The 22,951-nt window shown below is 42.2% G+C and overlaps 2 protein-coding genes across 4 annotated transcripts in view; one reads left to right on the top strand and one right to left on the bottom strand.

The window, feature by feature from the left end:
• COG5 (component of oligomeric golgi complex 5) overlaps nucleotides 1-2,767 on the top strand; it is a 188,382-nt gene extending 185,615 nt beyond the window's left edge. Inside the window, exon 22 of the mRNA XM_068930353.1 lies at nucleotides 2,082-2,767. Coding sequence (XP_068786454.1) covers nucleotides 2,082-2,196 — 115 coding nt within the window. The 3' untranslated portion in view covers nucleotides 2,197-2,767. The remainder of the gene's footprint in view (nucleotides 1-2,081) is intronic.
• Nucleotides 2,768-2,959: 192 nt separating this feature from the next.
• HBP1 (HMG-box transcription factor 1) lies at nucleotides 2,960-21,252 on the bottom strand. 3 transcript variants are annotated; one of them, XM_068930364.1, is made up of 11 exons: nucleotides 21,108-21,252; nucleotides 16,732-16,924; nucleotides 15,362-15,596; nucleotides 14,017-14,149; nucleotides 13,071-13,182; nucleotides 12,836-12,948; nucleotides 12,327-12,483; nucleotides 11,624-11,768; nucleotides 8,868-9,197; nucleotides 4,951-5,092; nucleotides 2,960-4,094 (listed from the first exon to the last, which is right to left on the bottom strand). In XM_068930364.1, exons 1-11 carry the CDS (start codon nucleotides 21,120-21,122, stop codon nucleotides 4,077-4,079), a joined length of 1,593 nt encoding a protein of 530 aa, XP_068786465.1. In that variant the 5' UTR covers nucleotides 21,123-21,252; the 3' UTR covers nucleotides 2,960-4,076. The 3 variants fall into 3 exon arrangements, with proteins under 3 accessions (XP_068786465.1, XP_068786469.1, XP_068786477.1); XM_068930368.1 differs by having other exon boundaries at nucleotides 16,732-16,920; nucleotides 21,108-21,166; XM_068930376.1 differs by lacking the exon at nucleotides 21,108-21,252 and adding an exon at nucleotides 19,668-19,995.
• Between the last annotated feature and the right edge of the window lie 1,699 nt (nucleotides 21,253-22,951).

Below are 22,951 nucleotides of genomic sequence, written 5' to 3'. Positions count from 1 at the left end.
GTGCAGCCCTGGGATCAGCCTGCCAGGACGGGCCCTCCTCAGTGTCACTAGCTTCTCGGAACCCAAAACTCTTGACTAGCCACATCTCTCCAGCAAGCTAAGCACAAGCTTTTGGCCTCAGGAGCATCTCCCAGCTGTTATTAACTGAACTTGGCTAGAGATTTCTGGCACAATTCTGACATGGGTGAGTTTTATTTTTCATTTAGAACGCTCAGAGTCCTTGTTGGTTTTGTAATAGCTTTACTACAAATAAACAGGCTACAAAGCATAGTATGACCCTGCTCCTTCCTACTGTCTTCTGGTTTGCCAGATTTGCTGTGCTCCTGTACAGCTTCCCCTTGCTATAGTACCCCACAGGGATCTGTGCCTTTTGTGTCTCTCTCTAGTCATCATCTACCTGCAAAAAGAGACTCTATTTTTTTCCTTGAAACACAGGTTTATGAGCCTCACTCTTGAGTGTTTCTGATTTCTTTAAGCCTTAGCGAAGCTGTGGTATTTCACCTCTGGCCTGTCCATGTGAAGTGGCACTGAACATAAATATAGCTGTGGCCCCCTTGCCACAGCCCACAATGTCTCAGCAGGTCATGCTTGCTTGCACGCATGATGCTGCACTTGCTATGGTCTGCGCACGTAGCCCAGGGAGCCTGCAGCTCGCTGTTACCATTTCCCTTAAGCCCCAGCTTGTGCCTGACAACCACCCACCTTCCTCCTGTCACATTACCAAAAAGCCCAGCTGATCCCTCGTCAGCAGAGCAAACATGCACCTTGCATGTGAGGTGGCAGTTGGTATGTCCAGCACTTTCATAAAAGAACGCAGAAGATGATGATAAGTTTAAAAAAAAAAAAACCACCCAAGGGCTGCTTCACCAGTGCGCAGCCCAGCAGAGCCGAGGGCATCGGCGGCACTGCTGCTCAGGCCTTAGCGGTGGGACCAGCTGCTGGCCAGCACGTTCTTGGGCACCACTGGAAAGGGCTGCTGTGAACTTCGACGTTAGCACTGCGGCTGCCACCAAACAGACAAGGAATAGCTAGGTACCAATAAGTGTCAAAGTCACTCCTTGAAAAAAGGGTCTGTAGTTTGTGCAGCTCTTCCTAAATGTTTCACTTTTTTTTATAAATAACAACACCAACAAAAAGTAGCATAAGGCGTTTTAAAGAACTCCCCCCCCCCCCCCCCCCGTAATATATTGTATATATTACAAGAAGAAATAGGAGTAGAAAAAATGGGGGGGGGGGGGAACTCAATTAAAACACTAGACCATATTTAAATACAGCAAAACCAATTTGGCCTAATCAAATATTAGGTCACAGTCCAAGCAGTTTAGCATTTACAGACTCTTTGGTTTTATATACATGCATGCATGTGCACACACATGCGCATGCAACAATGGAATTGTTGGCTGAAACATGTGGCCCTGTACTGTAAAGCAAGTTATTTAGATTATGTTTCACAGTAGCCCCTTTTAGCTTTGAAATTTCTGTATTTTTGTAAATCACACACAACTACTTACTAGTTGTCTATGTGAGCCTATGACAATCTGTAGGAAAAACACAGCAGAGATGTACAAATGCACACATCCCATTTGTCTCATGGTACACAACAGTATTTCCCATAGGGCAGTAGTTCAAATGACTTAACCAGGAAACCACCTAAAGGCATCTCAGTTGTTCACCAGCGTCCCAGTTTTCAGTTTGTAAGTAAGTTGTACTCTTAGTGTCTGCAGCAGCTGGAGTCTATTCTTTTCATTCCTAAAGGTTACCAGTACAGCAATGTGCCTGAGTCTGTGCGTCAGAGCTGTCATTTCAAGCCATCTGCAACATGCTGCTGCTGATTATTTAAATGTTAACTAACTTGTTCACTCCTCAAAACATGCAAGAAAGGAAAGCAAGCTCACGAAACAATTATGTAGAGCTTTGTAAAGTCTTTCTTCCCTGCTTCCTTCCATAGAGGCACGTAAAAATCACCTAAGGCAAATTCTGTAGTAGGGAAAGAAAGAGTTTGATTAATTTCCGTGTCAGGTCCTGAACTTACAGTACTTGTACACGATTTTGTTGTTTTAACTATCTCTCAATTTCTTTAGAGGCGCACTGGAAGCTTACGTTCAATCAGTAAGAACTAAAGAAGGAAAGGAGTTTGCACCAGTCTATCCCATAATGGTTCAGCTGCTGCAGAAAGCGGTGTCCGCCCTTCAGTGAACGTTTTGGACCACTCCTCACAACAGAGGCCGGCCAGCAAGACAGTCGTGGTTCTCTGGTGCCACATACTTAGGGGTGATGTAAATTAGTTCTGAAGACATAAGCTTTACAATGAAATGTGTCTACCTACTTGTCTATGACTTTCTAGTAGCTCGCTTTCTGTTCTCATCATAGGAACTTACGTTACACAAATATTATAATGAAATTGTATAATTGTATAATACATCTAATGAAAATTAATCATTCTCTAGCCCTCCTTTTGAATTTAGAAAGGTATAAACATTAGAACATACTCAAATTTTGAACTACTAAATAGCTCAAATGCAGAAGTAGCTCTCTTCCTACAAGTACAGTTTTAGAGTTGAATGGACGTTAGCCTTATTCAGAAATACGTACTTTGAAATGCTAGAATTCTTTCCTTCTAAAAATCATTAAGTTTAACACAAAGAAAAATATTTACAAATAATGTAAATGATTCTAGCACTTGCATTGCTTTGAAATAATTTATATTGGTTTTATTTTTTCTTTTTGCTTAAAGTATAATAAAGAATATCCACTATCCAATCCTGAATTCAGTATTTAAAATTCTTCAGCAACTTCCTAACTACAAAGCATCAAAATACATAAACCAAGTAGAGCTGGTAAAAGCTATTCTGCAAATGTAGTATGGGTTCATATAGAGATTTTTCACGCAGACCTTGCTCATCTGCGCAGGACTGACTTAATGATTAAGTCTTCTGTAGTTTACAAAATACACAACACCAAATTTTAATGAATTTATTTGAAATAATATACAAGAATATAGTGTGCAAAAAAAATCTTGGGGCAACATCATGTAGACATGTGTCATGAACTGAAATTTACAGTTGTGATTCTTAAAAAAAAAAAAAAAAGAACAAAAAACACACAGCTGTTTAGTAACATGAAAAGCCATGATTGTAAAAGTTCACAGCAAAAGCAATTGTAATTCTAATGCATCTGCTCTAATTTTCGACAGTTGGAGGAAAAAAAAAAAAGTAAAGTGCAAGTGTTGCACGTATAGTTAAGTGCAAAGTTTGCCCCCACCATAAAGATGTCTTATGGCAACAGAAAAATACCATCCTAGAATATGTGGCAAAGACAAAACACAAAGTTAAAACTATGATGGTGACAGTATCACAAGCACCATTTTTCTTGAGATAACGCTATTTATTTATTTCATCCTGGCCTGGGCTATCGTTTCCATCAGAAGTAACAGCTCTCACTATTGCCAGCTGGTGCAAAAATCTCTCACTTGTGGATACAAACTTTATAGGGGGCAACCCAAGAAGCAGCTCCTCTGCTACGTTACACTATACTCTCCATTTACCACACATTTCTGGAAACTTGTTGGCAACTGGGCAGACTGGGAGGCTATAGGTTGGTAATACCACGTCTTGCCATTTCAGAACATCCCAGGTCCCAGAACTGTAATTAGTAACACGGTTGTGCAATACATATTAATCAGCAATAAGAATCAAAGTATAAACAGCTGTTACATACTTTTAAAATTCCCCTTTTTGTACATTTTCTTCTAAAAATAAACATTTATACACATCTCCGCCTCTTTCTAAAGTACTTTAGCACCACAGGATATCCATTTTCAAGCCTATGTTACCTGATACATATATGAAGTTTGGAAGAAAAATAAGGCAATTTGGTTTAACATGTTGATAGTTTTAGCTTACTTAATGTTCTATCGTAAAAAGAAAATCTGCACTCTCATATAATCACTTCTGACTTGATGGTGCCAATGATGGTCGCACAAATTCACAACAAACAGTAAGACCTGGATCTTGCATCTTCTTGCCATCAAGCAACAGCCATTTTGTAAATAACAGAGTTAATAGGAAAATTCTAGCTTAATGCTGTTGTGAGCCCTGAGAAAAGAGAACAGGAAAAACATGTTAGCAGTTACAATGCAAAGAGGAGCAAGGATGTAGTCTTAAACATAGGGAAAAAACTTATTTTCAAAGCCAGAAGTATATTAAATTATTGGTCAATTATGCAGAAGAAAACCAAGGACGGACATTCTAAACACAGATAATTTCATCCCCAGGTCATCAAAAGACCATCTAGCTTGCTGTGGCAAAGCCTGGCGGCAACTATCATTATTTGAAAAGTTAACCAAGCTGTGAATAAAACTCTTAGTTCACTGAAATACAATTAAACAGCATATTTCATGCTGCTGCTGTCATACTACCAACATAATAAGGTGTACAGCTACCATTATCCTGCCCTGAATACCTTAAGAAACAGGACAAATCCTACTATAAGGTAGCATAAGAAAGGCGTCCTCCTTACTAAGGCCAAACCAAATGTTGCTTTCAGCTGTACAGACACAGACACACACTCCACTGAGTTCCTTTCTTGGGGAAATGAACAGATTTCAATTTAGGAATAATGAATGTTATAAACTAAATTTATTCCTAAACTGAAAAACAGAAAGTCTGATGCCCTTCCTCTATATTATCCAAGCCTACTCACTTTCAGACCAACAGAATTCATGGACACTCCCCAAAATATCTGGAGACAAACCCTCTTTTGATCTGTCTCCTGCAACTGTCTAACACCACATTACAGGACACTAGGAAATAAAAATAAAATGAACGTCTGGGCTAACAAAAGAAACAGAAGTAGACTGCAGAGTAAATTCTGAACAGAAAAGAAAACACTGTAGCTGCCACGTGAACAGATTCAACTGTATAAAGAGAAAAGCTTTTTGACAAAACATACAGAATTTGTTCGTTTTCGTTTCCAACAGTCAGGATTTAAACGTTTCTGTTCTTCCGCCAAGGCCTTGGCTTCTAGTGTGTACATCCGTCTTTCTTCGTTTTTCATTTTCTTCCACCTGTCACCAAGTATCACACTTATGGCTCTGCAAGATGAACGTTTACAGACTGGTCAGGAAAGGATTTTTTTTTTTTTTTTTTTTTTTTTTAAGAAATCCCCTGATTTTTTGATCTCAGCACTTTAAAAAAAAGATGTTAACTTAAACATGAAAAAGCACATACACATAGAAGAGATCAACTGTATCTTTTGAAAGAATCTTTTTCTTAAGCAATCACGTTTCTGATTATCTTCTCATACTTCCTTTACCAGTTAAACGACAGCTGGGACGGCCGTGGTAAGCGAGCATGGGGCAAGGCACGTTCGGACCTTTCAGAGCGTGTACATTTGAATACACTGCAACTTGTGTAAACTAACAAAATAGGGACGTTAAAAAAAAAAAAAATTAGCCTGATGCAAACCACTACATGGCAATTCACATTTGTTTTGTTCTACGTTTGTACTATAAGATCATTTACCAAACCAATCACATACCAGGCAAACAAAGATGTGATTAACTGTAAACGCCCGAGTCCACTGAATAGATGTGGGTAGCTTGCTCCACCGTGAACGTGCGCTAGGGAACAAGGGTGGGCAGAACGTACGGCAAGGTCCTAGGCAAATATTCCTATGCAAAGAGGAACTATTTGTTCTAACACACCTGTCATTATTTCCAAAAGCTGAATGGGAACTGTTTTCCTACTCCTTATAAACTTCATGTCCATTGGACAGCATTTCCCCATACTATCATGACTTACTGCTTAACTTCACTCCCAAATGTTATGTCAATATTAACACAAAACTAACTCCATCCTTTTGCAGAATGAAATCTCCAAATGGCTGTTTGATCAATGACCGTAATTACAACGATGAAAGTTTTAATACCAGTCTTTTAAGAAAAGGTGTATACAACTAAGCGCTTTGCTTTTTCACATTTAAAAAGCTCCTCGCAGGCTGTAACACTATTCATAGACTTTCTAACAGAATCGAGACGAGCACAATGGCATCAAGCATTTCACCTATGGCAATCGTGCAGAAGGCTGATCTGCTCCATACCAACAAGAGAACGGATGAGACTCCTGAAAGGAGGTTTTTCTGAGCTACAGAGCGTTCAGGGAGCACAGGGAGAACTCCGCTGAGGCTGCAATTAAGCCCGTATTGTCAAACGCTCCGGTGACCCCTCAGAGCAAACTCCTCTCCTCGCAACCAGATCCCCTCAAGAGCAAATCCATTTGCACAGTCTGCCTCTTCGGCAATGGACTTTCTGTTTTTCTTTCCGAATTAAGAATCGGTATCTTTGGCCTATCATCCGAAGTAAACATGCTCCAGTTTAATTAGGATATTTTCTGAATGTTTGGCAGCACCCAGAGGCACATCAACAGCACCAGAAACCAGCCCTTTTTGTCACTGTTTTGTACTTGTGCACTCACACCCCCAGAGAAGAGCGCTGTGACCCCGACAGAGAAGACTGCTGAAAAAGCCGTCCAAATAAAAAAGCAGCTTCTGAAATCTTTGCATTTAAAACATAAAAAATGTTGTACCTCCAGAGATAAACCTGCACTGAGGCCCTGAAAGTAAGTACAGATCTGTATGTCCTCAAAGCTTCAAAAATTTGGTACAGAGACAAAAGCTTTGTTCCTCAGACATAACCTGACAAAGACCCAAGCCTGCTGACCAGAAACAAGTAAGAAAAAACGGACCCTCCTGTACTGCTGCCTTATGTGCCCCTTCCCTCATCAGTACCGCAGAGTACTCTGTACGCTGCCTTGTCCTCTTCAAATGCTAAAAAGATACCTGAAAACATTTTAGCAATAGACTAATGTAGAGGACACAACCACCTATATTACAGCAAAGTCATAAAGTAACGAATTGTAAAATAGCATTTGAGAATAGGTGAAGTTTCTTCTGGGTAATTTCACGGCCCTGTGCAACCATCACTAACAAATGCTATTAGCGTTCCTGTCAGTAATTCAAGTATTCAAGTATTTCTGAATACAGGATAAAGTCCAACTAAGGCTACAGCACAAATACCCAGAAGAGAAAGAGATGTTGCCCTAACACCAGTTGGCGTCTCTGAAGTACGGCCCTGTGGTCTCCAACGCTTTCAGAATCACGTCAGTGTGGCCCTGCGTTTTGGATGTTTAAAGCTCACAATCTTTTTGGCAGACATGCCATCATCCGATGTCTGCTTTTTCTCAGAACAGAGACAGTTTAGCTCAAAATAACTCAGGTTCTATCCTTTGTCGTATGCGTAAACAAAATAAAATGACTGTAATAAACATAAGAACTCTCAAGAATACAGAACTGGGTCCTACACACAACCAACTGTACGATCTGCTCCATGATCTGAAAACTACGTGTACTTACACTTTAAAAGTGGGACACATTAATGAATGCCTCAGCAACACTTAAGGAACAGCAGGGAAATGCCTGTAAAATCCATTATCGCTAACTTCTATGATTTATTCTGCGTTGTATTTTAGAGATGCCAAGAAACCGCATTCAAAAGCGCCGTCTTTCAAATGGCACAGGGAGCACCGCACTCTAAAACGTATTTGTAACTTGTTCCGCTGCTGCCTTCCTTCAACATAAACCTGCTCATGGAAATATTCAAACTATTTTGACATCCATCCAGCTGCAGCTCCAGTTCATTGCATTCATTTGAAATCAGCATTTTAAAAGTAAACATACAACCATCGTAAACTTTCCTAGTTCACTTCCATTTTATTTCTCATTGATAGTTGCAATGAATTTGAAGACAGCAGATTTGCTTCACTGAAATTACTATAAACATTGCAGAACATCACTGCCATGACACGGAAGACCAGATGGGATCTAGGGATGGGTTATTTGTATGGTAGGATTTAATTTCTCAACATTGTTTAAAGCCTCCCCACCAGAACGCTTAGTAACAGCCAAAACCCTCTCAAATCCCTGTCACCTTTAACTTTTGCCAGATTTATTACTAGAAATATTATGTGACAACGTGATTTTCATGGCAACAGTTTTCCTTTTGTATATAATGTTACAAGTATAACATTACAAAATGGGGGTATGTTCATGTCCTTCATTATATATTTACATCTGCACAATTAGCATGAAGTCTTAAGATTATTTAAAACACACATCATGGACATCTTTATAAAGAAAATAGGGCACGCATGTGCATATATACAAAAACGGAAGTAAAAGCAAACCAACAAAGAACCCTCCCCTCAAACACACAGCACTTCAACTCTTCCTGCAGGCTTGAGAAGATTGTTCAGTAGTACTTTTAGGACAAGCAGAAATTTGGCAACACTTCATTACAGTTTCAGTTAAGATCCTTCAGAGATCCTAACAATCAGTGCCCCATTTTTAACAGATAAACAAATCGAGAAAAAAAAAAGATAGTAACCGCACTGAATAATTTACAATATTATGTCAAGACAATAATTATGGCTTGGCTATCAAGAACCAGAAGTTCCCCTTTTTCCATTGCAACTCGAGTGGAGAACCTGGTATTTTTTTTCCCGTTAACACTTCTCATTGGTGTAAACAAAGACTGCTGTGTATATTTGTGACTCTGCCTGTGCACACATACACATATCTCATTTGCTTTATCCAAATGCTTTCTGAGAAGGTAAGTCTGCCAAAAATGGCTTAAGTGCGTCAAATTTACTGAATACTGTAAATATTTAAAGCATCTTTCAAACTGATTCTTATTAGAACAACATACAGATTTTATTTCAAATGCAAAATTAGTCCACTCTAGATTTTAAAATGGGACATGTATATTCTGCTAGTTCAACGGTAACATGAGAATTAGAATTTTACACCATTACCTGTTGTCTTTCCCTGGATACATCTGAGTGTATTCAACTCTGTATTTTTTGGCAAAAAGCATGAAGGCATTCATTGGTCTTTTGCACTTGTTTGGAGAAGTGGCACTCACAGTACTTGCAGTCCCTGAGCTGTGGCCTTTGCCAGCTTTGCTGTACAAAGAATTGGAGGAAAGATGTGACGATGCCGTAGACGTACAGTTTTTACTGCATTCTGATCTCTCAGCATCTTGGTTGTTTGATCCTCCTCCACAAGATAGAGAAGCGCGACGCTGGCGAGCCATGCTGCTTAGCACATAAACTGCAGAGGAATCCATTGGTGTAAAATCGTAACTACAAGAAAAAGACATATCAGAAAATGATTGAAGGATTTTTCATGTACGATAACTAAATAGCGGTTCCACTCTTAATCTGCACTAACTTTCTGGTATCTGCTGTGTGACACAGTGAATTTGTGCTTGATGCAGACGTCAGTTAAAAAAAAAAAACAACAAATAACCGAAAGGGCAGATGAACTAAGAGTTATTTCAATATGGCAGCGGACCGCAACTTTGCGAGATCTACGATGTCCTATCAACTCTCCAACTGTATACCAATCATTATACACTGTCTTCAAATTTTATCTTCTTCTGAAATAAGCTTCTTTCTTTTTGCTTCTGTCCTTACCAAAACCTAAAGCTCATCAGTGACAGGTACTGAAAGTGACAACTAATCTGGGGAATATAAATGTTGAGTTCACTTGCAAATATATGTAATAACAAACACAAAACCATCCTATTAAGTAATACTATATACACTCACGTACAAGTAACCGCTCTAGGCAGTGAAATTCAAATGCTTTTAGAGATGAACCTTTCATTGACATTAACACACTGTTTAAGAGACCCACCACACTGAATACTACTGAATTCAAAGCTGACAAATGTCTGCCCTCTAGTGACAAAAATGTGAGAACCCCTCTGTATTTCAAGGTATTTCAAGAGCTTACATCAGTTGTTTCCATACAGTCTAGAACTGCAAATACTACCAACCATCACAATTTCTTCTTGATCACCACCACCACCACCACCACCAACAAACCTCTAATGGAAAGCACTACAGAAGAAGTTATCTGTTATGATCTCAGAAACTACTAGTTGCGGGCAGAACGACAGTGCTATATTCTTATATATGATCTACAGGGAAAACACACTTCTGAAGGAGCGATTCAGTAATAAATTTTAAACACTCAGTTACCACCATAAAATAAACACAAAATCTGTATCACTCAAAGGCTCCTCTCCCTCACTGCCGAGTGTGGCTATGGTTCCACAGCATCTGGCAAAAATAAGGACTTTTTTAAAAAAAAGCTGTTTTCTGAAATAGGATGGAACTATTAGCAAGGAAACGCCGTGAGTGGCGGCGCAGCCCCCAAGTGCACAGACAGTCCCTTTCTGTGGGGTGGAACCCAGAGCACAGGCAGAGACTGAAGGGCCATCCCCAAAATCTCTTGGAAAAGTGAAAAGCAATAAAGAAGGGATTATGTTGACAAACTTGCAGGCCAGTTCACAGGATGATGAGAAAAGACCTCTCTGTTCTCCAGCAGTCCAACACCTTTCCTAATCTCACCTTTCCTAATCTCCTTTCCATAACACAGCAACTGGATTTTGTTTTCAAGTTCTTCTGGCCTGTTACCCACTGCTGCTGCTTGCCTGCTCCCATCTCAGTGCTTTACTGTCTACTGCCGAAGAAGAGGGACAAGGAATTTGAATTGTCCACAGACTGCTCTATTATGCTGCAGGATGAATAAAGCGCCACAAATCCAATTTCTTCAGTAAGATGTAAATATAATGATTCTATCAGCTCTCTACAGAGGCAGTTCAGAATGAGTAAATAAGCAGAAAAAGCCCCAGACAGCAAATGCGCGAGGACAAGCAATATGAACTCACTCTCTATCACTCTCTATTGAAAACATACAAGAACACTTAAGATTTGAAGTGCAAACAGCATTTTAAATTAATTTTTTCTATTGTAAAAAAATAACAGAAAGCCACCGGACTGAAATCAAATGCCAAAAAGGAGCTAAACTCATAGGAGAAGCTTCTGCTTAACCTAGAAACCTCAAAAGAGTACAGAAAAATCTTATGAGTAATACTATTTCCTTTCTTAGGATATTAGAGTAATTCAGGTTGGGCCCAGTCTCTGAGGGCTATCTGGTCCAACCTCCTGCTCAAAGCAAGGCACACCTCAAAGTTAATCAAACCTTTGAGTTAGATATGGTTGCTATATTAGAAGAGAATGACATAGAGTGCTTTCCTAATTTGTTCTTATTAATTATTTTTGTAGGTTCTGCTGTCTTCTGACGCTGTAATATATGCATTAGTTACTAACATGCTACTCAGGAGATGCCCAGCTGCACACAAAGCATACATTAATAGCTGGCAAACACGTATTATTGTGGGAAAACTGTATTAAAACATTCAAATCCAGCACACTTTACCTAAAGAATTCTTACAGATCATAAATCCTCTACTGCTTTATCTAATCTGTTTTGTACTACCATAAAGAGAGGCTGAAGAGTTCTTTCACTCCAAGGTCTTACTTCACAGTGCAGCAGAGCACACTACTACACAGCTCTCCTGATATTCAGCCTCCATTTTCCCCTCTCACTTGTGTCTCGTATCACTCTTTGCTCTATGTATGTTTCAAATTCTTGTAGACTTAAGATGCCTAACTCATTAAATACGAAAACTGCTGAGGCCACTTTATCCAAAAATTACCTTTTAAATGTATCAAAAACACCTGAATCATCAAAGTTAATGGCATCAGGGTGTCCAGGAGGTAGACACAGATCTCCAAGATGCATTTCACAGCATGGAATGCCATGCTGTACCACAGTCAAGCTTGGATAAAAAGATGACCAACCTGAAGTGGTAAAGAGTTAAATTAGACAAACGGCCAGACAATCTCTCTAATTCTTAACTGGAGCAATCCTATATATCTAAATGGAATAATTTTATAAAAATGTTCAGATACAGCTTCTTTCACCCAAAAGAAAAATTAGAAACACTTACTTAGGGAATTCTTACAAATAGTTAATTGTTATCTCAAGTGGAATCTCATTCTAGCAAAAAAGCAATCAAAAACTGGAAACCTGCACCATCAAAAGTTCTATTTTTAGCAAGTGAGAAAAGTCTTCCTTATTTGCAGCTTTCCTTTCTCCCCCCACTATATGTTTTCCTGCGCTCCATTTACATAATTACATTTGACTAAATCTTCGCTCAAAAGACATAAAATATGTTATTTTTACAGTTTTGTTCTTTCAAATTCTATTTTTCTTTACAAAGTCAGTCAATTGATTCTACAACACTGCTAATATCAATTTCTTGAGCAACACAGGATGGCAGTAAAACTTGCAACTACTTTCTTGGAGTGCTTTAATAGAAAACCAAGCATGTTGCCATACTTGTAGTAATTTCGTACCTTTGTTTTTAACATAAAAAGGATGATCGAGTCTGCACTCTACTGTAAGCAAGCCATCTTCCACTGTGCCAGGATCAAAAGTCAGCTTCAGCACTGACTCACCAAAGGAAATGCTTTCTTCGTGAGATATCAGCTTCAAACCATCAGAACCATAGCCCTGTGAACATACATTGCAGTTCAGACTTTTGCCCCGAGGAAAAGCATAAACCTGTGTATTTTGCAAATGTATATTCATCATCTAATGGCGTATTAATGAGCACCAACATTTTAAGTGCCCTCTCTGTAAATCAGTAAAGACGACGCGACATTCAAATCATGCCTAAATGCATTCAGTTCAATTGCTTTACGGCCAGATACTCAAATAATACAGTGATCAGCATTAGACAGGTTCAGTGTAAACCTGTCTTCCATAAACCACTTGAGACAGTATATAAAGGCACAGGGATAACATTACAAACTACATCTTCTGCTACAGCTGCTGAAATGACTTTATTAGAACTAACAGCTACCTTGTAAGCACCCACTGGGAGATTCTCCTCATTTCCATTGCTTTCAGATCTTGCAAAATCTTCAACGTCCTGCCATTCTTTATTGCGTCCTTTATGAAAACATAAGCGTGAGCCTAATGGATTTTTTTGAAGAAAAAAAAGAATAACGATCAGTGTAACGTAAAAAAGGCTCTGTTATAAAAAAGAAAAGGCAAAACAAACACTTACTCAACAATGCACGAGGTTTTTTTTTTACCTTTTAGAAAACAGTGCCAAACAGTTGAGGGCCAAGAATGGCACCATCCTAAATCATCATCATCTGAAAGCGATGACATGCAGAAAATGCCAGATTCTGATTCACTGTTTGCCTATCAAAAAAAAAAAAACAACAAACAAAATGGTGTTGATATTTGAATGTAAAAGATTTTAGGGCTGGTCCCATATATATTTAGGCACATTCTCAAATCTGCATCTGAGTCACATCTCTGCATCAAGTTCAAATAGGAATACAAAATGAGGGTAAGACTCACTCAAGCAATGCAGTAAACGTGAATCGAGTATTTTCTCCCCTCTCCTTGAAATGTGCTATCCCGAAATTCTTATTTTTCATCTTTTATCTGAGATTCATTTGGGCCCCTATGGACAGATCACTTTTAGGCTTAGGTATAGGCCTTTCACAAGCTATCACTCCGCTGCGGTCATCCAGAGGAACCACTCAAAGCACACGTTATTCTGTGGTCAAATAACTGGAAAGGTATCAGGCCAATTCTGTTCTAGATAAAAATCAAGTCTCTCCGAGTGGTTTAACAGACCAGGTTCAGGCACAAATTAATAGCTACAAAAGGAGAAATGAGCCTGATAATTTTTGTACATCAAAAAGGAGATGCCTCCGTACTTCCTTTTCAAGATCGCAAACAAGAATTAATACAGTAACTTTAAATCCTGGCTGCAGAAGGTAATACGAGAGAAGCAGAGCGCTTTTAGAACGCGATCTCTTTATAACATAGACTTATCTGTATCATGCAGCTCAAAAAAGCCCATTCTGTTTGTTAAAAAGAAAGATAACAACAAATCTAGCTTACATACAAATGGTATTAAAAGTGAGCAGCTGCATTTTTTTTTAACTAGTACCTCTCTTTGAAAAGCTTAACCCATTACTCTTGCTTCTTTGTTTATGTTAGAAACGGTTCAGGACAACTCACTCTTTCATGTCTGACTGGTGTTTCATCCAAATCATTCTTGGAGAAGTTCGGATCATTCTTTGAGGATCCTGGTGGAGGACGTGCGTAGGAATGTAAACTTTTGCTTGTAGCTATTATGTGAACAGGAGATGATCTACAATGCAAAGCAATTGTAAAGTATCTCAGATTAGGGAAGCACAAGATTTAGCTAGCATTACTGTAAACTCTTTCTCTTCAGTGACCTTTCGTATTTTAAAATTAAATCCACAGTCGTTTGTGCATATAAATATCCTGCTAGAATCCAAATTGTGAATGTACACTGTGTACACTAAAAAACTATGCTGGTCCATATCTGAATTATTAAACTCTTTCCATTCAAAAGCAGCAGCTATTCTGCAGGTGTAAGTAAGTGACTGTTCACTGCAGATGGCTTACGGTGTGCATAGCCATTAAAGCTGAACCTACACTGCAGTCTGAGGAAAGAGTCAGAGGAGACAATCAACGTAGTTTTCAACTTAGGCAGGAAAAATTTAATTTGACCAAATATTTCTGTCTCCACGAGCCAAATACCAACCGAACTTCCCACACATCGATATTCAAATAGGATGACTAAAGGGTACAAGCTCAGGCAAAGGGAGTATTTAGCATGATTGCTGCACAGCTTCTATACGCCACTGGAACGACAGTACCACTTCCACACCAGCAGCTCGTTGGCATAACGCCCGAGTTTTTACAAACATCTTGAACTTAATGCCCCATTCTGAGAGTACCCTGACTTGCATATGGACACTTGCTCTGTCACAATGATTAAACTGCAACTGCATTGCTATTAACAGTACTGCATCTACTTTTCTCATCATAAACCAAAGACCAAAGCTCTACAACAAAAGGTGAAGCGGAGAAAATTCAAGATCCCATACTGCTTCTTATAGCCTTATGGAACGTGTAGATTACACATCTGAAACAATATCAGTAAACAGTACATTGCATTAAATTTCCAATTAGCTCTTAAAAAATTCTGAAGTCTGTGCATTAGCAAATACAGAATTTAGCATAGCAAATTCATTGCAACTTTTCATCCACTGCTTCACACAAAGTAAATGCTCGTAGTTTCTGAGCTTCCTGTGGTTAAGGAATGCCCTTATATTGTTCCAACCTCATTCCTGGCTGGCAATTAAGAAGCTTTTGCAACAGGTTCTGAAACAAGTCCCGCGCAATCTTCTACCAAAAGAATAAAGTTACTATACAGGAAGATGACAATCAAAAATAGGGCTCCAGTTCAAATTCAGAGAGCTTGGAGAGGAGAGAAAATGTTTCTGAAGCTGTAACACATTAGAGGGCTAAAATTTGAAATGGAAGTCAGTACCTGTTATAAAAAGAGCACTGCATCAAAGGACTCTGAGGACTTGTGGCTATATTTGCCAATTCTGTCAACCAGTTCACCCCGTTCTCACACGAATAAGCACTTTCTGAATTGCTGTTTGAGGTATGTTGGTTCCATGAAGGCCTTGAACATTCTTGATGTGAAATATCTGCATTAAGCTGAAAAAGTGCAGGTGGAGTAGAATCTGTCTGCACAGCCTGTAGTTCAGGAAGATCATCTACGAACAAATACACAAATTACCGTAACTATACACACTGCTAAATTATACTTGACAAACAATCTCTCAAATAAAAATTGAGAAGTAACCTGAACAAAGTAACTTTTCTTTTCCTCATACCACAGTTACCAATATTTCACAAATCCTAATCATAATACTTTCAAAAGGACCACAGAAATGACCAAAGCTCCAGTCGGTTATTCATTCATACAAGCATTTTTAACAAAAAATGCCAAGTAACTCTAGACAAAAATGCACTTCTGATTACATGTTTTTTAAGTTTTTACTAGACCGACTAGTTAACACAAAACCGCACTGCAGAATTCTGCAAATGTGGCAACCTGCTTTACTGTAATGCTAGTATAGATTCAACAAAAGGCAACTAAATTAATCTGGCCTAACAAGTATGCCACTGAAAACTGTCAACATCAAGAGGCTGTACAGGGTTAAAGCTTTCCACGTTTCCACCACTGAACTGGAATTAAGTACTTCACAAGTCACGAAAGCTGGGTATGCAGCCTGGTAGGGGTGAACTACTACCAACAATCTGAACATTTCACGTGTTATACAGGACAGCAGAAGAGAGCCCAGTGCCCAGCTTATTAACAGAAGTCTGTATTACATACTCTTGTGTAACTAAGTATCATTGTTCTTAATTACTCTATGGCTTCAATTAAATGTGTTAAGATTTCATTGATTACATCAATACTTAATAACATGTGCTGTTTTTCTCTAATATGTAACAACTGAAGCTAAACATTCCTCTTCCCCAAAATCTCTATTTGGAGTTGATCCAAAATAGCAGAATTCCCCTTTAGGAGGAGCTCCGGAGCTTTCCGTTTGTTATTCCTGGGCCAAACAAAACTCCCCTGGAGATTACGAGAAGAAACTTGTAGCTTTGAGTTCAACGAACACATTTATGTCGACAGGCCAGTGTGTCAGAACTGGAAATGTGGGAAAAATCGACTGTAAACTAAGACTTTCATGTGTTACTAATCACTGGAACATTCCCTGCTCTACCCAAGTTGAACACAAATAATCTCATTCAGTCAGCTTCCAATAACTTCACTCTAAGAAAACTACAATGGGATCAACTTCAGAATTTGGCTCCTTCTGAAGGAATCAGGTTATTTACCAAGTTCCATGTGCTCATCACAGGATGCATATCCAGGAGAAGATGGCAGATTTTCATTACACTTCAGCAACTCCAGTGACTCATTCATCCCCGAAGTTCTCTTGTCCACTACCAAAAGCAGTTTCTGAACAGCATTAGGCATTTGATTTGTCTTCACTTCCCACACCATGTTAGGATGTTCCAAAGTATCTGACTTTAAAGAGACAGAGGTTAAAAAACTGTACATTCATAAATATACACTTGACCTACTGATTATGGTCTAGCCACTACGTTGGCCTTTTTACCACAGGGGCACACTGTTGACTTATCTTCAACCTGTTGTCCACTAGGGTCCTTCTCTGCAAAGCTGCTTTCTAGCCAATCTGTTCTAGCCACTATCGTTGCATGGCATCACTCTGCCCAAGGTGCAAGACTGAGATTTCTGTCAAACCATTTCGCCAAGCTGTCAAGACCTCACTGAACAGAAGGCCTACGCTTTAGCGTTTTGACTACCCCCCGCCAATTTGTTATCATCCACAAACTTGATGAGGTTGCCTTCTGTCCTGCATCCAAGTTGCTAATGAAGACATTGAACAGGATCAGCCCCTAGTAACCATCCAAAGTTGGACTTTGAACAGCTGACCACCCTCTGAGCCCAGCTGCCCACGCATGTTACCGTCCACCCATGTAGTCCACTGCTCTCCAACTTGGTCACAGAGGTACTACGGAAGACCATGTCAAAAGCTTTGCTACAGTCAAGGTAAATAACATTCATTTTGTCCACCGAGCCACTCATCTCATCAGAGAAGGCAATCAGAGAGGTCACACATGATCAGCCTTTGGTAAATCTATACTGGCTGTTCCCAGTCACCTTATTATCCTACAAGCGCCTAGAAATGGCCTGCCATACGATTTGCTCCATAATCTTCCTGAAGGCTAGGCTTAGGCTGACTTGCCTGTAGTTTCCCCACATCCTCTGTCCTGAAGAGGACGTGCGGCGTTTCCTTTTTTCCAGTTACTGGGACCCTCCCCCACCCCAAAAGCCACATCTCTTCAGAGACCATACTCACAATGACCTTGCCCAGCTCTCTCAGACGCATCCCGTCCGGTCCCCCAGACTTGTCTATATGTGGCTTACAAACAACCAGCCTGCCGCTCACTTGATCTTCCTCCACCATAGCTAGAGAAGTACTTCACTCCTCCTGACTCTGCCAGTAGGCTCAGGGATCTGGCAAGCCCGAGAACAGACCGTGCAAGTAAAGACCAAGGCAAAGAGGATGTCCTCAATCTTTTGTCACTAGGTCTCTTACATCACTAAGTATCAGGCCCACATTTTCTCTGGTCATCCTATTATTATTGGCATACCTGCAGAAGGTTTCTCATTGCCCTTCACATCCCTTACTTATTTCAACTACATTCTCAAATATATTCAAACACTAATACTGTTAACTCTTCTGCAAAAGGAAACAAAGGCAAGCCTCTACTACTAGGTTTTGCTGCAGTTTCACTTCCCAAAAATCTCTGTGCTCTAACATTTAAACTAAAAGATACACAGCTGAATTTTAACAGGCATTTGTTTTAAAAGTATTGCATATATAGAGCCAACATTAACAGTTTCTACATTTTTACTCATCCTACAAATTTGTTTCGTTCAGTTTGCAGCTTGTCCTCTATACAGTACAGTTCAGGTGTAATCCTCTCAGCTACATACTGGCCTAGCAGAAGCAGCCTGACCAAGCTGGACCTTCTCTGTGCCTTTACCATACAGTTAATAGGACCTATGGGAATTTCAAAAGCACACAAGGAAATTTAAGCCTGACTTTGGAAACCAGCTGAACGCTCTACTCTGAAAACCCACAATAGTATCATGGACAGCTTGTGAGTAACTCTATCACGAACTTAGAAGAAAATTTCTAACCCGCTCATCTCTTAAATATACTCCTAATTTAAATAAATAGGCATTCTACACATAAAAAATACATTTGATACTAGTCAAATCTCAGCACTATAAAAGCCACAACGATGTAACTCTGAACTTTACAGAGATGGAGGGGGGAGAAAAAAAGAGAAATAAGAACATACAGTCAAATAAACATCAATAGTACTTGTATTTTACCTCTAAAATGCAAATTTACCATCTTCAATGCAGTTTATTTCCACTAGAGACAGCAGGAATAAAGAATACCAAAGGAGAAGAAAGACCAGTCATTTGGGAACATATGAAAAACCAGACCTCAACAGTATAGATCAGGACCTTGATGACTACCTTCGAGTATTTAACTCTGAAACGCCACTCCTTGTTTTTCTGGCTCGTCTGTGCCCTTCCCCCACCCCCCTTCCTTTCTAATCTTCCTGCCAAAATGAGCAAGCCAACTTATTTTGGGAATGTTACCTTCTCCTTCCCCCTAGCTGCCATGATCTGGAAGTACCTGTCCTGGTATACCTAACATACTGAAGATCAGCAATAACATGCAGATATAGGGTGCTAGTCTAGACAGAAAAGATACTTGTTTAATTTGATAAACGGTCTGTGCTTCCCAGTCACCAGAAGTTCTCTAAACTGAAGTCACTCAGATGCAAAACTAAAAAACTTTCTAACAAATGAATTAAAAAGGAAAACAAAAAAGAAAACGTGCTCAAGTTCATTTTTCAAATTTTTTTATTACACTACATTAAAGCCTGCTTTGGACATCACGTGCTTCTCATCTTGTCCCTTGCCTGTATGTTTTGGAACTTTAAGGGAATAGACATTAATTAGCTTGTACAGACTTTATTCTTTCTAATTCAATTTCATGTTCAAAAACCGCGTGAAATATGTTTTCTAGAAGTATTCAACACAGAACTATAATTACTGCCATTCTCTGTAGAGCTTAAAGGAATTTATTTATGAATTTACATTTCAAAATAAGTCAATTTGTAACGTGCAAAAAAACTGGCAATATCAACAAAGAGCTTACCGGTTAAACATCATGCCCAGTTTCGATAGAAAGCTTAAACTGATCCTTCTCAAAAGCTAGAGCTGAGAAGGGGGCTGGCAGGAACTGGGCGACATCCACCCAAACTGCGCCGTGCTGGAACGCTCGGGTGGAAGTGCTTCCCGTGCTTTTCCCTTCGGCATCTGCCCTCCTTCCCCCAACCCACTGCTGAAGTCTCAGGCACGGTTCCTGCCTGGAGCAGTTTACTGGATGGAGTTTAACACGGAGAACGGCTTCTCCAAGCAAAACACAACATACTGGCAAGACTGGATCTACACCAGGGACTTTTACTGACACAGCTACTTTGATCAAGGATCCTCTCTCCGCATCCCTGACCAGCACAGCCGGGCCAGAAAACTGCAGCGCAAGCACAGCCTCAGAAGACCAAAGAACATGACTATGTTTTTGCAAAGCCAGCCTTGCGCATACTGAACTGCAGCTTTCACCCCATTTCATAACAACTCCCCCCTCCATCTCTGCAAAGACTGCTTTCATTCGCCACGACAAGCACGGAGGAAACGCTGGTCTCCTCACCCCACTTAAACACCCCCCACAGAATAAACACTGCGGCTTAGACCGCATAACGAAAGTATTTTGACTAGCAGGAGAGGCGTGTGGCTGCGCGGCCCCTGGGCGGCGCGGCCTCCCCCCCCCCCGCCCCCGCCCTTCGCCGCGCGCTGCCGCCACCCCCCGCCCCGGCGGGCGCGCGCGCGCCCCCGCCCGTCATGTGATCCCCGCCTGGACGCTGCCCTTGTTTATAAACTTCTGGCCGGCAGCGCGCATGCGCGCAAAGGCCCCATTCATTCACAACTGCGTAACAGCTCGCCCCGGCCGGGGGAAGGGGGGGGGGGGGAAGCGGCGGAGGGCGCCCCCTCCCCGCCGCGCCCCCGGCCCCCTCCCTCCCCCCAGCCGCCGTTACCCTCCCGGCTCGGGGCCGCGAGCCCCGCCCGCGCCGGGGCAGCTGTGCCTGCCGCAAGGCCGCCTCGCTTTGCCCCTAAACAGCCCCTGCTCGTCCAGCCCCTGCGCCGCGGCGGCGCCCCGCGGCAGGGCACAGCGCCCTCGCTCTGCCAGCCCGGCGCAGCCGAGCGGCTCCCCAGCAAAGCAGGAGGGGGCAGGGGGGGGCTCCTTCCCTTTCTTTCGCTGTGCGGCGCCGCAGCTGAAGCGGCCGCAGGGGCCGCGGCGCCCTCAGCACCACCCCGCGGGTTTTTAGCCGAGCAGCGCGGGTCGGCGCCGGCCCGGCCGGGCTGCTGAGCGAAGCAGAACAGCGAGCAGCCTTCGGGCGCCCCCAGCCAGGACCCAACCGTCTCCTCGGCTCGGCCCGCGGCCGCCGCCGCCCCCCTCCGGCCGAGCGGAGCCCGTCCGCCCCCCGCGGGGGGCTCGCAGCCCCTCGGAAGCGGCAGCTCTAAACTTTGTTGCACTTACCAAACCCGTCGCCATTACCAAATTCCCCTCGGCTCCCCCCCCGCCTCCTCCCCCAGCGGAGTCCCGCCCGATCGCCACGGCGCTCGGCCGCCGAATGGTCGAAGAAGACGTTGCTCATGCCACCGCCGCTTCCCATTGGCCGTCTGGCCTGCCCATCAGGGACCCGCCCGGAGGGCGGACATGTTTTGACTCTCCTGCACACTCGATTGCACCGCGCTTCACGTCAATCACTCGAAGGCAGCGCTCCGATTGGCCAAAACCTCCGCTCCCTCCCGCAGAGGCGTTCTGGGAGCTGTAGTCTCTGCTGCCGCCGCTGCCTGCCAGCTTGGACGCGACAAGACAACAGCCCCCAGGATGCTCCGCGCGGCGCTCGGCCGATAGTAAACAAGAGCCGTAGGGACACGTGTAGGAGCGCCTCTGGCCGCCGGGCCCGCCGCTCGCCGCCGCGGGCACGGGCCGCCGGGGCCGGCCGTGGTCCCCCCGCCCGCCCTGGATTACAGCCACGCAGGGACGGGGCCGAGGTGGCGGCGGAGGCCCCGCGGCCGGGCCCGGCCCTGACTCGGGCGGCCGCCGCCCTCGGCCCCTCTTCTGCCGGCCTTCACTGGGGCTTCGAAACGCTGTTACGAAACAGGCGCTACTGCCGTTTCACCACCCGACGAAAACAGCGCGAAGAGGTTAAAGGAAGTTGCTAAAGGTCAGAGGATGAGTCAGCAGGCGCGGAGAGGCTAGTCTCGGCCGCCGCTCCTTCCCTCGTTCTCCTTTCATTAGAAACACCGTGCCTGGTAGTTTGAGTCCAAGGTCTGCGCTGGTGGAAAGCAAAACCTTTCTTTTTTCCTTTTTTTTTTTTTTTTTTAACCCGCACAGATTCATCTGTCCGTTAGTTTCTCCCGTGTGTTCCCAGACGTTCAGTGTCCGAACGCGACTTGGTTTGGGCTGACGGCGTTTCGGTGCGGGTGCCAGAGGTGTGTGGCGACAGGCGCTACCCCGGCGCCTCACGCTTACGCCGCAAGTCGGGACGGATGAGAACGGTCTCCCCATCTCCGGGGCCCAAATCCTCGTCACAGAATATGTGACTATGCACAATCTCATGCAAAACGTATCCATACACCATTCAAAAAGAATCACTAGGCTTTTTAAAAACTTGACAGTTACAGACAGTTTCACGATTTTGCAACTGTTTGGATTTTCAAGAAAATCATTCCCTCCTTATCCCTTTTTCAACATCCTCCTCATTACATGAACATCTCCTATATTCTGTATTAAAGCTTCTGCTACAATTTGGAAATGACCCATGTATATCATAAAACTTAAAAAAAAAAAAAAAAAAGCCCCAAACCTTCCACAGTATATTTATCTCCCGATGAGCAACTCCCAACACGGGTCCAGGTTTCAGGTGTACTCAGGTAGCTGTGTGAGAACATGAGCAACCCTCCCACCTCCCCCCAAAAGGTTAGCTGTTACAATTTAAATAAAAATGGCTCAATTTCTAGAGTTCTTGGCAAGTTTTATGTCCCATGAAACATGCCAACAGCGGCCACTAGAGGGAATGCTGGTTTTATCGTTTCCACGGGTCTACAACCAATTAAAACAAAAAATCAGACACAGCGAGGTCGTAGTTAGCATCAAAACACACTCAGTGTGCAAATTTCTTTGTCACATCAGAGCACTGGACAGTTTGGATTTGGTTCTCCAAGAAGTTGCAGTTTGTCTGTTAGTAATGTCTTTCCAATCTGCAGACACTGTATGAAGGGAGGTAAGACTTTCAGAAACATGCAGTGTCTTCTGCAGGGTGAACTGGAAATGATTACTCGTTATATGTGCTAATTTACCTGACAAAAAAAGAG

The sequence above is a fragment of the Struthio camelus genome, chromosome 1 (genome assembly GCF_040807025.1).
Source record: "Struthio camelus isolate bStrCam1 chromosome 1, bStrCam1.hap1, whole genome shotgun sequence".
Lineage (NCBI taxonomy): Eukaryota > Metazoa > Chordata > Aves > Struthioniformes > Struthionidae > Struthio > Struthio camelus.
This window is presented reverse-complemented; position numbering and strand designations above follow the sequence as displayed.